Source organism: Echinops telfairi, unplaced genomic scaffold, assembly GCF_000313985.2.
Source record: "Echinops telfairi isolate 266 unplaced genomic scaffold, ASM31398v2 ScPeMD7_3;HRSCAF=10, whole genome shotgun sequence".
Taxonomy (NCBI): Eukaryota; Metazoa; Chordata; class Mammalia; order Afrosoricida; family Tenrecidae; genus Echinops; species Echinops telfairi.
Window position 1 is genome coordinate 4,756,301 of NW_022103899.1, and position 14,783 is coordinate 4,771,083.

Here is a 14,783-nt window from a genome sequence, read left to right on the forward strand (position 1 = left end):
CCTAAGGGTCACCACGAGCCACAAGTGACCTGATGGCCGTGAGTTTGCTTTGGGGGATTAGATACCATTGAGCCCCTTCGATTCATAGCGAGCCCGTGTACAACAGACAGAGACACTGTCTGCTCCGGTGCCAGTCTCAGTATTGTTATCATATTTGAGCCCATTCTTGCAGCCACTATTGTTCATTCTTCTCATTGAAGATCTCCCTCCCTTGTGCCAACCTGCTCCCAAAGGGTCACTGTGTTGGATCCCACTCACTGGCAGCAAGTTGGGATGGTTTTCTCCTAAGCATGATGTCCTTCTTCGGGAAATGATCCTTCCTGAGAACATGCCCAAGGTCCATGAGATGCAAACTCACCATCCTGGAGTCTAGGAAGTGTCCTGGATGTACTTATTCTGAGGTAGATTTGTTTATTCTGGTACTGCGTGGTATAGTCAGTATTCTTCACCAACATCATAATTCAAATGCATACATTCTTCTGTGCTCTTCCTTAATTATTGTTCATCCTTCATACGCGTATTAGGTGATTGAAATACAATGGCTTGAGTCGGGCTTTACTCTTCAAAATTACATCTTTGCTCATTAACACTTAGGAGAGGTTTTATGCAACAGATTTTCCCAGTTCAGTACATTGTTTTCCTGACTACTGTTTCCATGAGCGTTGATTGTGGGTCCAAGTAAAATGAAATCCGTGACAACTTCCATCTCCTCTCCATTTACCATGATGTTGTCTATTGGTCAAGTTGTGAGGATTATTTTAAATTGAGATGCCATCCAGTTTGAGGGCTTTACCTTTGATCTTCATCAGCAAGTGCCTCAAGTCCCCTTTCTTCCTGCAAGCAAGGGTGGGTTGTCTGCAGATCAAAAGTTGTAGTCAGCCTTCTTCCAGTCCCATGCCATGTTCTTCTTCATAGAATCCAGCCTCTCAGGTCATTTGCTCAGCGCATAGGTTGAATAAGTACAGCGAAGGGATACAACTCCAATGCACACCTTTCTGGATTTCAAACCATCAGCCTGCCATTGTTCTCTTCGAATGACTGCTTCTTAATCCATGTACAGGTGCCACAGGAATACAATTAAGTATCGTGAAATTCACCTTCTTTACTATCTTATCCATAGTTTATTATGATCTGCACAATACAATGCATTTGCATAACCAATAAAAACAAATGAACATCTTTCTTGTATTCTCTGCTTACAGCCAAAATTCTTTTTTTTAAAAAACTTTTTAAATCATTTTATTAGGGGCTCATACAACTCTTATCACAATGCATACATACATCAATTGTGTAAAGCACATTTGTACATTCATTGCCCTCATCATTCTCAAAGCATTTGCTCTCCACTTATTAAGCCCCTGGCATCAGCTCCTCATTTTTCCCTCTCCTTCCCCGCCTCCTCTCCCTCATGAGCCCTTGATAATTTATAAATTATTATTTTGTCACAGATGGCTTTTCTTTTCTTTTTAAAATCATTTTATTAGGGCCTCACACAACTCTTATCACAATCCATACATACATCAATTGTGTAAAGCACATTTGTACATTCATTGCCCCCATCATTCTCAAAATATTTTCTTTCCACTTAAGCCCCTGGCATCAGCTCATTTTCTCCCTCCCTTCCCGCTCCCCCTTCCCTCATGAACCCTTGATAATTTATAAATTATTTTGTCATATCTTGCCCTGTCTGATGTCTTTCACTTGTTTGTTGTCCGTCCCCCAGGGAGGAGGTCATATGTAGATCCTTGTAATCGGTTCCCCCTTTCCAACCCACCCTCCCTCTACCCTACAAGTATCGCCACTCACACCACTGGTCCTGAAGGGTTCATCCACCCTGGATTCCCTGTGTTTCCGGTTCCTATCTGTACCAGTGTACATTCTTTGGTCTAGCCAGACTTGCAAGGTAAAAATTGGGATCATGAGAGTGGCGGGGGGGGGGGGGGAGCATTTAGGAACTAGAGGAAAGTTGTATGTTTCATCATTGATACATCGCACCCTGACTGGCTCGTCTCCTCCCTGAGACCCTTCTGTAAGTGGATGTCTAGTCAGCCAAAATCCTTTGACATCAACACTGATATCCTTCCTTCCGTGCTCTCTTCTGAATCTGCCTTGATTTTCTGGAAGTTCCTTGTTGACATACTGCTCCAACCAATTCTTAATTCTCTTTAGTCCAATTTTACTTGTTGTATTAATGGCAATGCTCTTGAGTGTTATACTGTTCAATAATTTCCTCATTCTTCTGGATCGCTTTTCTTTAGGAAGGGCACACATACATATGTTTCCAGTCAGTTGGCCAAGTTGGCTGTCTCAGTTTCTTGGCACAGAGAAGTGAATGTATTCCATTTGGTATTGGCTTTCTGTCAATATGTAGAGCCTTAGTTAATGTCCCTGGGCGGGTCATAAGGTTTTCAGTGGCTTACTTTTTAGAAGTGCTCCATTTGGTCTTTCTTCCTATTCTGTCTCACTCTGGAAAGTCTAATGAAAGCTGTCCCCCATGGATGACCCTGTGGGTATTTGAAATAGCAGTGGCATTGCTTCCATCATCACAACAACGTACAAGCCACCACAGTGCAACACGCTGACAGTAGAATGGTGGAGTCCATCTTAGAAGTGAATAAATTAGACCCATCATATAGGCCTTTAGGCAACAGGCCACTGGGCTTATAATTTCTGGTTTCTTTTATATATTAGTTGTGTTGTTGCTGTGAGGTCCCCTTGAGTCATTTCCAATTCGTATTGACCTATGAACCATAGAATGAAAAAATGCCTTGTCCTGCACTGGTGTCACAATTGTTATTTTTCAGCCCATTGATGCAGCCATGGGGCCAGTCCCCCGTGGTGAAGGCCTTCTTTTACCAAGCACGGTGTCATTTTCCAAGGACTGCTCTTTTCTGCATACATGGCCAAAGTATGTGAGGCAAAGTCTTACCATCCTCTCTTCCAATGCGCATTCATTCTGACTGTAACCCTTTTAGGACAGATAAATTTTTCTGGCACTACATGGTACTTTCAATTTTTTTTACCAACACCATAAATCAAATACAGCAATTATTCTGTGGTCGTTTTTATTCAATATGCAACGTCCATACTTATATGAGGCAATTGAAAATACCGTGAGTTGTGTCAGGTGCACCTTAGTCCTCAAAGTGACATCCGTGCTCCTCTACACTTTAGAGGTTGATCAAAATTATTTTAGGATAATAAATATCTGTTTCCAATGGGCAAAGCATTAACTGTTTCATATACTCAACAAAAATGGATGAATTATGTACTTCTTAGATCTGGGGGTGTGAAAATGAACCAAAAATTAAAGGCATTAGAGTAGCTCCAAAAACAATGAAAGAAACAAACTCACTGTTATCATGTAGATTTCATAGTGCCTGTATATATAGTTTCTGGGGCTGTAAATCTTTCCAGAAGCAGGAAGTCTCATATTTCTTCTATAGAATGGCTGCTGGGTTGCATCTGCTGGCCTTACAGTTAGCAGGCCAATGGAAACCCACTAGGCCACCAGATTAGCAGTATTAAATGAATATATAATGACAAAACAACGGCTAGTAGTCCATGAATGTTTAGCTGATCTATGTAATAGCCAAGTATTCGCTCTTTTTTGACAGCACAATGACTCTTAGAAGTAAGAATAAGTAGTGTTCCTATGTTACATATAAAAAGCTAGATGCACAGGTAAGTTAAATTATTGCTCAAGGTCATAGAGCTCGTACATAGCTGATTCCAGAGCCATGCTCAAGGGGGTTACCTCCAAAATCCATCCACTTACTCATTGTTATTTTACCAAAGTATCAAATTACTAATTCTTTTCTTAAATTTAATATCTAACAATTTCATTTATTTATTTACACTCCAACTCTAAAGATTTTGTACAATTTATCACAAATAATAAGATACTCTAGAGATAGGTAGAGGTTATTAGTTATATTTTAGAAAAAGGGAAATTCAAATTCAAAAACATAAATTGATTTTTCACATATTTATTCCTTAGTGAAACAAAATTCTTTGAACACACTGGGTTGCATTATAAAAATGACTAAGATAAGGAATAAGCAATTGATTCCACCTGGAGACTTGAGATGACAGACATATCTAGGAGTGTAGCTTAGGTACTGGACTACAATCCTCAAGGTCAGTGGTTCAAACCAACCAGCCATTCTGAGGGAGAAAGCTGAGGCAGATTGCTCAGGTAAAAGTTTATAGTCTTGCAAACTACTTAGGGTCACTTTGAGTTGGAATTGACAAGATGGTGGTGGATTGTTTGTTTTCTTATAATAGTATCCTTTATATACATGTAGTGTAGCCTGTTTTAAACTTGGTGGTTTGTAATATTTCACCACTCTTACTGTTTCAAATAATCATTGAGCATCTATACAAGGAAGGCACTCTTCCAAGTATATTTTTATATTTTATATTATAAAGTATGCAGAACACAAAATAACTGAGCTTCTTGTCTCTTACCATGAAGGAAATTAGTCCAGCATATATATATGTATGTATGTATGTATGTTTTAAACCAAATATATATATATATATATATATATGTAATTATTATAATTTAAACCAAACTCAATTTTGACTCATAGCAATTCATATAGAGTTTCTAAGACTGTATGTCTTTGCCGGAGCAGACAACCTCATCTTTTTTCCATGTAGGTTGTGGGATTGAACCACCAAGTTTACATTTAGCTTAACCCACAACACCGCTAGGGCACTCACTCACACTCTGTCTCTTCCCTATCTCTCTCTCTCTCTATAGTTTTAACACAGAAAATACAATAAGATGGGTATGTCACGTTAAAGATATTGTTTTTTCTGTAATAATATTTAAAATTATTCACCAACATTTACCAAATCTTTGCTATGTTTACAACAGATTGAAATGAAGGAGCCCTGGTCATATATGAGACTATGTTTGGGGCTGCTAACCACAAGGCCAGCAGTTCAAAAACCGCCAATCGCTTTGTGGGACAAAGATGAGGCTTTCTGTCCCACTAGATTTAGAAAGTTAGCCTTGGAAATCCAGAGGGTCAGTTCTATTCTGTCCTGTAGGGTTGTTAGGAGTCAGAATGATCTCAAATGCAGAGTTTAAACAGCCTGAGCCCTGAACTCTATAAAGAAAGGTTTCGAAGCCCTGTAGAGTTATTATTCCCCCAGAGAGAGAGGGAACACAGGAGCAGATCAACTGAGGAGGTTTGGCCAATCGTGAGTTTTTCCTGATTAAATTCTTCAACTAGCTGCACGTGATCAACATTAAATAGAAACACCTTCACATGCTATTCAAGACTTCCTCGACCCCCACCCCCTGCTTCTACACAACCTTTTCTCTCATCATCCTTGGATTACACACTAAAATCCCAGCAAATGGATTCTGAGACTCCCCAAATATGGAACAATTTCGAACCCTCCACGTTTCTCTAACCCTTTGATCTTCTTTCTAAATGTAGTTCAGCAGCCACTTCCTCAAGGAGCCTTCCCCTCATTCGGGGTTAGAGAGCTCTACTCTGCTCCTTGAAGCGCTGAGCTTCCCTAGAGTGTGAAAGTACTGAAGCAGGGCCTGTAGCTATCATCGCTCCAGCTCAAAGGCCTACCAGATGCCTGGCGGCAGTGGGCATACAAGATACTTGCTGATTCTCTGACAGGAAGGAATGAAGCAATGCTTTAGTTGTTTCTAGGAGAAATGGAAGTTTCTCTAAGAACAACAAAGACACGCTGCTTAAGAATGATGGAACTAAAGATAATCACAGTTTCGTTGATGCTAATGATAATGCATTTTCTCAAATTCATTTGATCAGTTCAATACATTTCTTCTGGATAATATTGGTAAGGCCTAAAATTAAGCTTTGTACACTACTTGGGTATATTCCGTCAATCCATCCTCACGACACCTGAACCGTGTTCATTGCTTCCCACATCTGCACCTAAAATGTACCTATTTTGAAAATGGTGGAGTGGATTATACGCAGTGGTTTCAATAATATTTGCTATTATTGTAAATTCCGTTTTTCTATGAACTTTTTGAAGGCCCCTCATGTACATTTAAAAAATGGATCAAATTCTCTGCCTGGTTGCTTTCATCTGACAGTGATGTTGCTATAGACATTGCTGTTTTGCACCCGTGTAAATAGCTTGCGACGGTAGCATCACCTTTGTAAAAGACTTAAATCCTTAGCAGGGCGCTCTGGTGGCAGAGCGTTTACTAACTCATTCAGCTACTAACAACTGCAAGGTCAGCAGTTTGAAGTCACCAGCCACTCCTCGGGAGAAAGACGGTGCTTTCTATTGTTAAGATTTACCGTCTCAGAAACGCACAGGGTGTTTCTACCCTGTCCTACAGGGTCGCGATGAGTCAGAATTGACTCGATGGCGCTGAGTAAATTCTCAGCTGTATTGGTAGAAGCAGTGGAAGCCGTGATAGTCTTTCTATGTCAAATTGTTTTCACTGTATTTTTCTGGTGACCTCAGATGTTGCTTCACCCTTGCTTTTAAAGCTGACTACCCCAGAAACAAGGCCATGCTGAAAATATAGGTTTGGCCTCAGTTTGCTCTACTCGTGTTCTCCAGTGAAAGCACATGATTTCAAACAGAAAGCATGGATTTGAAATTTGGTGAAGTTTTACTTGACCTTTAGGTTCACTCATGACTGCTTTGTAAATACAATCATACACTGCTCTGTTCTTGAAATACGGATTTATTTATGGTTTGCTCAAACCACCTCTCCTAAACAAAATGAGAAATATATTTTAAGCAATCAACAAAAATTAACCAGAGCTTCCTTTCTTCCCAGGAACATGCTAGAAATATAATAAATACGATCATCTATACGCATGAAGAATGCACATGAGAGGAATGAAAGTGAGTTCGTACAATGGGATTATGTCTCTATTTCATGCTATGTTCTCATAATCCTTAGCAACACTGGGCATTTCAGAGAATTATTCTTGAGCCCCTGCTTGTACTGGTTGCTTAAGGGATTTACTAAATAGAAGGACTAAACACAGTAACCTGGGTTTGTCCAAAGTTTCTCTAAGGAGTTCCCTAAAAAGTTGCCCAAGTAGTTTGTCTACAAAGAGAAGAGAGGGTTGCAGGTTCTGAGATAGCTGAATGTGGCAGTCTTACTTGAATTCAGGTGGCTAATGTAGGAAAACTTAAGTAGCCATCCTTCTAAGGTCCTGAGTCCTAACAATGCCGCCCGGTGCTCACGCCAGAGGCTACAGACATGCCCTCTGGATGAGACACATTGGGAGCCACAGAGGACCCCTAGCACAGTGGCTCTCAACCTGTGGGCCATGACCCCTTTGGGCATTGAACAACCCTTTCACAGGGGTCGCCCGATTCATAACAGTAGCAAAATGACAGTTATGAAGTAGCAATGAAAATAATTGTAAGGTTAGGGGGTCACCACCACATGAACTGTATGAAAGGGTCTCGCATGAGGAAAGTTGAGAACCACTGAGTTAGAGAAAGATTTTCTCAAGAATGCACAGCTCTGCCCTCTTTCCATCGGGCCATTTCTCAGTGTTGTGTTTATAATTAGAACTTTTGATTTGAGGTCATCTCTCTCTGGCTTGCTTAAAACTTGCTATAAAACAGTGGGTTCCCCAAGCCTAGGATTTCTCTCCTGGAGCACCAGGCTCTGCTGATGCAGATGCCCGACGTGGGCCCAGCTGTGTCATTCCTGTGGAATCCAGGGGTCAGGCAACCAATGTGATGTGTTGATGCTCCAGTTACTGCTTGTGCTGAAAAGGCCTTTCATCTCTGACCCAGAGATCAAGTACCTTTGTTAGCATCCATCAAACGGTGGCAGGTCAACTTGTTAGCTGGCAAATAAGGTAACATCTCAGATGCCACATAATTCTTAACAGCATGACTTCATACAGAAATGGGATGCTTACCATTAGGCAACCCTGAGTACTGAAGGTACAACAAAGTGAATTTTCAATTGGAGTCAATGCTTCAGAGGTAAATAATTGACTATATAAATTTAAAATGTTCCTTCACTAGGTTAAACAGAAATCTGAGACTAAAAAAAAATAATTACAAGGAATTTTGAAATTTTAAAATTCCTTAAGTTGAATTTTAAAATCCAGACATTTACAATCAACTTTGATTATTTCTGGGCATTATAACAAAATTTGAGTAACATGATAAAATTTATGAAAATAAAATTTAGGGATTCCATAATATAAAACTAACAGGAAACGATGATTTACAACAAATTTTGACAAAAGTTTCCTTATTTAGTTTAGGTGTTACAACATAATTTCCTCTTTAATTACTTCTTAATAATATGGTAAATAATTCATTTCAAACTGTTTGCTTTTCAAACTCCAGCATCTGCTTTTGCTAAGGTAAACCTCTCCGCGACTTTTCACATTAAATCCTCAGGTTTGAAGTTAGAAATGATTTCTTTGAGACTTTGAAAGGGATAGAATAACAGTCTACACTTTTCTGAGCACCACTTGGCTGCTCATAGAGAATGCTATAGTCTGGATAAAGCCTCACTGACCTTGTTACAATGTGAATGGTTAGCATACCATGACATTTAAGTGATTACACCGCAGGATGTGGGAATCAGAAGGTTTTGGAATTAAGTAACATGGTTTCTCTTCCCCGGATCTGCCCAGAATTACTTTGAGTTTGAGAAAACACCCACCCCCCTTGTTCTTCATTTTTAAAATTGCCATTGTAAGAAAGGCTGCTCTCTCTACCTCAAGGCTCTGGCAAGGTTCCAAGTAATGAAAGCAGAGAAAGGGAGGACATGAGTACGAAAAAGAGAAAACTACAGTTTGCAAGGCTATCTATAAACTATGGGGTTTGTACTAGAAGCATTACATTATTGTAGCAACATATCCTAACCTATACTGTTTACTTTAGAAGCCACGTTCTTTGACTGGCAGATGGCCCGACTGTCTTGTAGAATCCGGATTTAATTGTGGTTGTTACATAATTTCATGTCGACTTGAAGATATATAAAAGTGTAGGGGTGGAGTCTAGCCTGTCAATCAGGTCACAGCCTGCTGATGCCTCCTTGTGAGTGTGGCCTTCTCATAAGGAGGATCCTGGGACCCTCCCCTCCCCTCTCTACCTTTACCTTCCTGCTACTGGACCCTGGTTGCTGTGAGCCCTATGATGCATCCACCACCATTGGATCCACACAACTTTGCATCCACCAGCCTGTGATCATCCTGCATTCTGCATCATTGCATGTGGCTGTATGAGTGAAGAGGGACTTAAGGACTAGTATCAGACTTATGGACTAGTATTGGACTTATGGACTTGATCTGGACTGGGCTGTGATGTTTGATTGATATAAAGCTCTCTCTTACATATATAAGACTGTCACTGAATTTGTTTCTCTAGTCAAACCAGCCCAATATAAATTTCAAGTTAAGAGGTCCCTTAAAGGAGTTCTGGAGGCATAATGGGTTATGTGGTTGGGCTGCCTACATCAAGGTCAGCAGTTCAAACCCACCAGCCACTCTTCAAGAGAAAGGTGAGGCTTTCTGCTCCTGTAAAAATTTAGAGCCTAAGAACCAAAAGGAGCAGTTCTAAGGGTCCTGTAGGGTCTCGATAAGTCAGAATTGAGTTGATGACAGTGAATTTAAAAGTCTCTTATTCAAAGATAGTTCTGTTAATGAAAAACAATAAACATTTGCCATCTACTTTACCCAAATCGTGCAATTATATGCTATTTCCTCTCTTAAGACAAAGGAATCACAACAAATGAACTGGCTATAAACATTTCAATGTATTTGCACTATAATTCGAGTAGTTTCATTAAAAATTTTACTATGAGCCCTTCTAAAAAAGCTTCCTATTAGTAAAGAATTTCAAAACTAATAACTTATTTTAATATATACCAAGACTTTACATTTACAGTGTTAGCAACTTAACTTTCCATTTCTTGATCCACTCCCTCTTACAGTGTCCATTTTAATAAGGAACATAAACATATGTTTATGTTCTAATAATGTTGTTTGAAGACAGAAAAATCCTTCAAATAACATCACCAGTCTCGTGTACTGAGACCCCTGGTGGCATCGTGGTTATGCGTTGGACTGCTAACTGCAAGGTCAGCAGTTTGAAACCTCCAGCTGCTCTTGGGGGAAAAGACAGGCCTTTCCACTCCTGTAAAGAGTTACCATCCCAGAAACTCACAGAGGATGTTCTGCCTGTCCTTGGGGGCTGCTCTCAGTCAGTATTGATACGACAGCAGTGAGTTTGGTTTTGGCTTTATACAGGGATATGATAATGGGAACATTTTCCACCATAACGTCTTTTCCAACAGGAGTCACCTGCTACAATCAGTATTAAATCAACTAGGAGAACAGTCCTCACACTGCAGGCCAGGAGGTGGCCTGCAGAAGCCTCTCCCTCTGGCTGACCTCAAAAGTCCAGACAAGGCAGGGTGGTCAGGCTGCAGCACCTGCTCATTGCATTATGGTTTACATGCAGAAGGCTTATTGTATTCACATCTTTCTACCTGATAATTGGGAGATGGTTAAGTACAAAGGAAAGATCTTTCGTAATGATTTCAAAGATTTTTTTCTATCTATATTAATACCTTAAAGATGTTTTGTGGTATCTGAGAGTGTCATTTTAATATTTTTATAGATGGAGAGAGGTTTTTCTATATACTTTATACCAAAAGAGACATCTGATTAACTATTGGTAGATATGACCTGTATTTAACTGTCCCAATTTACATGCAAATTTGACTTAAAGAGAGATTTAGGAATGGGACGTGTTTGCAATCTGGGGGAATGACGATAGTCTAAATTATATATCTATCTGTTTATTTATTTGAGATGAATTTATTTGTCACTAAAGACTCCAAGTCCATTTCTATTTTACCCCCCCCCACCTTTTTTATCTTCAATGCAATATATGGTTATCCCCTCCTTCCACTAGAAACACTACAATGTGGGCCCCAGGGTGGCCCGCAAGCAGAACACTGACATCGCTAGATGGAAATTTCCCCACAGGTGTTAAGTGTCAAAGCCTCGTCTCTTCCTTTTGAGAACCAAATAATGGTTGTGACAAACGCATTTAAAAGCTCTTCTTTGCTGCTATCCATTTGAAACTCAATGTGGAGTCTCCACCTGTGGAAGGCACAGGTCTCTCATTGGTCTGTCTTAAACGCCATCAACTTGACCTCATACTGACCTTGTTGGCACTATTGAAGAAATCATTTGCCTTTTTTAACCAGCTTTCCCTTTCCACCATAAGCTGACCAAGTTCTTCCTGGAGCCGGCTGAGTTTCTGGTTAGAAAGCTGTAGGTGCTCTTTGTCCGCATGGTCCTTTGAGAGCAGAATCCCAAGGGCTTCCCTCCTCAGCCTCTCAACAGCAGAATTCCATTCCTAGAAGAGATTGTGCTCTTTTAGTTTACCAGACACAACCCACCCTTAGCACCATCGAATAGGCTTTGGAAATCATTGAGGTAGGTTTCCTAACCAAACTCACTGCATTCAAGTCATGCTGACTCGGAGTGACCCTATGGGATAGAGCAGAACCACGCCTGTGGTTTCTGAGATTGTACATCTTTATGGGAGTAGAACGCTCCTCTTTTCCCCTGCTGAGCAGCTGGTAGTTTCGAACCGCCTACCTTTTGGCTAGCAGTCCACCATGCAACCTACTAATCTATAGGAAATCAGTCTTTATAGTTCAAACCATGAAGTAGTGGGTGCAGTGGTCACATGTCGGGCTGCTCACCTCACGGGCCGTCGTTTGAAACCACCACCCACTCTGTGGGAGAAACGGCGCATTCTATTCCCGTGAAGAGTGACAGTCTTAGAAACCCACGGGGACAGTTCTGTCCTGTCCTACAGGGTTGCTGGGAGTCAGAATGGACTCGATAGCAGAGAGTTTGGCTTTTCAGTTGGAGTAGCAAGATGCAGGGAAAACAGAAAGAGAATTTGAGACGTGGAGAAAAGCGTAGTGACCGTGACATTGGGAATCAGTGGGGAGGCGTGGGATGAGTGAAGAGGAAGCATTCAGCTGCCTAGAACCCGGGACACTTCCATTTCTGTTAACTTTGCCTGAAAGTTTGGTGTGTACCTGAAACAGCAATTTTCAGTTTCTGTTTGTCTGGGTTTTTTTGTTTGCTTATTTTGTTTTAATTAAGGATGAAAAATGAAGAAGTCTTCCCCATAGCTCAGTCTCACCATCAAGGTGGGAAAATATGCACAAGAAAGGAAGAAAACTCTCTCTCCTCGTCGTTGTTTTCGGGTCTGCCCCACGTGAAAGTGAAATAGAGACCTGTCAGGCTGCAGAATTAACAGCTGCTGCGGTGCAAGCCTCCCTCCTCCTGACCCTAAGCTCACCTCAGAGCGTCACTGGAACACGTTATAAATATTTTCAAAGAAAAAGAAAAGAAGTAACATTTCACTTTCCATTGCGTGAGATAAAAGCAGTAACTACAGAAAAGAGAAGCGCTAAAGGAAACCAAACATGTGAACACTCAATCTGAACAGGAACCTAAGCATTTCTTGCAAAAGGACTGAAACCAGATCCAGGTTTCCGATGATATCCCTGAGTGAATTGCAGCTGGCCCTGAGTGGTCATCACCCAGTGCAAACTCTCCTTTAAAGGTTGCATTTGTTGAACTATGTTATTTAGCGGAAGTATAATCTTAGTGCAATGTACCACTGCCGCGCCTATTCATTCATTTCACAAGACAAACAGAACTATAGGTGTGGCACTATGCTGGGGAAATGACTAAATGTACTTCTCTCCTCTAACAAGACATAAACTGCTGTTTTACATAAGTTTCATATATACTTACGCAAGTAAATGAGTAAATATACTTAAAGGTGTATGAATAAAAAGATATGGGTATACTGTGGAACTCTTTTAAGTAACCATCAATGGACATTGAAAGTAAAAATTGGACAAAATCTTTTCGGTTCTCCTTCGAACCTGTTCTACTACTGGTACAATAGACAACTATTCTAATCAGTGGATAAAAGAGAGAGGCAAGGGGATTAAAGGGCTGGCTTTTTTTTTTTAGTAGAGTTATAAACTTGTTGCTTATAAATGTAACCCTCAGATGAAGATTTATTACTACCACTATTATTGTGATGGTATTTACTTTGGCTCAGAAGAGCACATGGCCCACAGTTGCAGAGGTAGGAAGTGGCAGAAACAGAATGGGTTCACAGGTCTGGATGTTGGGCTGCATTTCAGGGTAAGAAAGCACCGTCCCCGGTGTCTCCACAAGACTCGTTGGGCACAGAAGGAATACTTCCAGGCACGCAGAGGAACGATGTGAGTTCTCAAAGTCCTTCATGCTCTTAAAAGACCGATAGAGTCCCATTTAGAGACAGCTAATAACTGCCATGAAGCTTTTTGAAAAAATGTCCTGCAAATATCCTTCCCATTGCTTTCATGGTATTGGGAAGTCAGCAAGCATATTTAACAGAGTTAATGGCGATGTCGCACACACGGACAGGCACCTACTGTGTGTCGGTCCTAGTTCCTTCCCAATAGTGCTTCCCAAGACTTGCTGGTATGAGAAAATGTGTTCTACACTTCATGGATATTCCTGTCCCCTAAAATAGCTATAGTGGCGCCTTTCCCAAAATGAGAAAGAAAAGTCTAGGCAGGTTTCTTAACTGTAGGCTTGCTCTGATTCCTTTATAGTAACGTGCCCAGAGGCTCTCCAAGGGGGTACATTGGTGTGAAAATATTGGTCACCGGGCAGCTATCTGTTTGCTAACCATTGCAGGGGGTTCATGCTCTATGGTGGGAAACACTGTCTTTGTTGCTCTCATCAGCTGGATTATCTAGTAGGCTACCTGCTTGCACCAATCTCTCTGCTTTTATTCTAATTTGCTTTTCTCTCCCTGCCTTCCAGGTCCTAGGTCTCCCTTCTCTTTCGGGCTCTTTTTCCCATGGGCACATTAGTCTTCAATTAACTCAGAGGAAAAGATGATTAATGAGTGAGGATACAGAATTCAAAAGAGCACTCCTTTCCAAAGAAACAAGCAACAGCATTGATCAGCAGCCCTGTGCTCGTTGGGGGATGGCGGTGAACATGGAGGCCCTGGGAAGGCCTAGGAACCTGTGGCCTGTGCCATCAGAAGTCAGTTCTTACAAGACACAAAGGATTTTTATTTGTTTCACATACAAGCTACCACTCTGTTAACTGCTTTACCTGTATTATCACATTTAGTTCTTACCATGCCCCAATGAGGTAAGGTTATTAATATCCTCATCTTACAAATGGGGTAGAGGGAGCCCAGAATGCAGAGATATTAAGAATTTGCCCAAGGTCTCAACTCTCATAAGCATGAAAGCCAGAAGTGGCACACAGGTAATTTGACCTGAGAACCTGCTCTCAGGCCCCAGCTCTTCAGGAAGGGATGCGCGTACTGTACTGTGACCCTCGCGGCACCTGTCGCTGCTGTGGTCAGTTGTAGCCGCGTTGGTCCTGACTCATGAAGATCTCATGTTTGCAGAGTCACGGGGCTTTTGAGGGAGACCTTTTAGAAGTGGATTGTCAGGCTTTTCTTAAGTGCCTTTGGGTTAGTTTGAACTGCCAACCTTTCAGCAAGTAGTCAAGCACTTAACCATCTGTACCACCCAGGGACTCCAGGGTTACAATCGCAAGTGTTGCGTTGCTTAGGTGAAATTTCTACCGAGCCAGGATAAAACCTTGGAGATGATAATAAGTCTCCTATGACCCTGAAACTATCTGATCTAAAAGCAGACGCCTCGCTGTTTCAAAATAAACACAATGCTGTTATAAATATATTTAAAATGTATAGCC

General features: G+C 41.0%; 1 protein-coding gene across 6 annotated transcripts in view; it reads right to left on the reverse strand.

Annotated features, from left to right (window-relative positions):
- CCDC141 (coiled-coil domain containing 141) overlaps positions 1-14,783 on the reverse strand; it is a 252,786-nt gene that overhangs the window by 87,640 nt on the left and 150,363 nt on the right. For 5 of the 6 annotated variants that reach the window (XM_045295113.1, XM_045295114.1, XM_045295112.1 and 2 more), the window contains exon 7: positions 11,179-11,373. The exons of the other annotated variant lie outside the window; for it this stretch is intronic. In XM_045295113.1, coding sequence (XP_045151048.1) covers positions 11,179-11,373 — 195 coding nt within the window. The remainder of the gene's footprint in view (positions 1-11,178; positions 11,374-14,783) is intronic. 6 annotated transcript variants of the gene reach the window in all.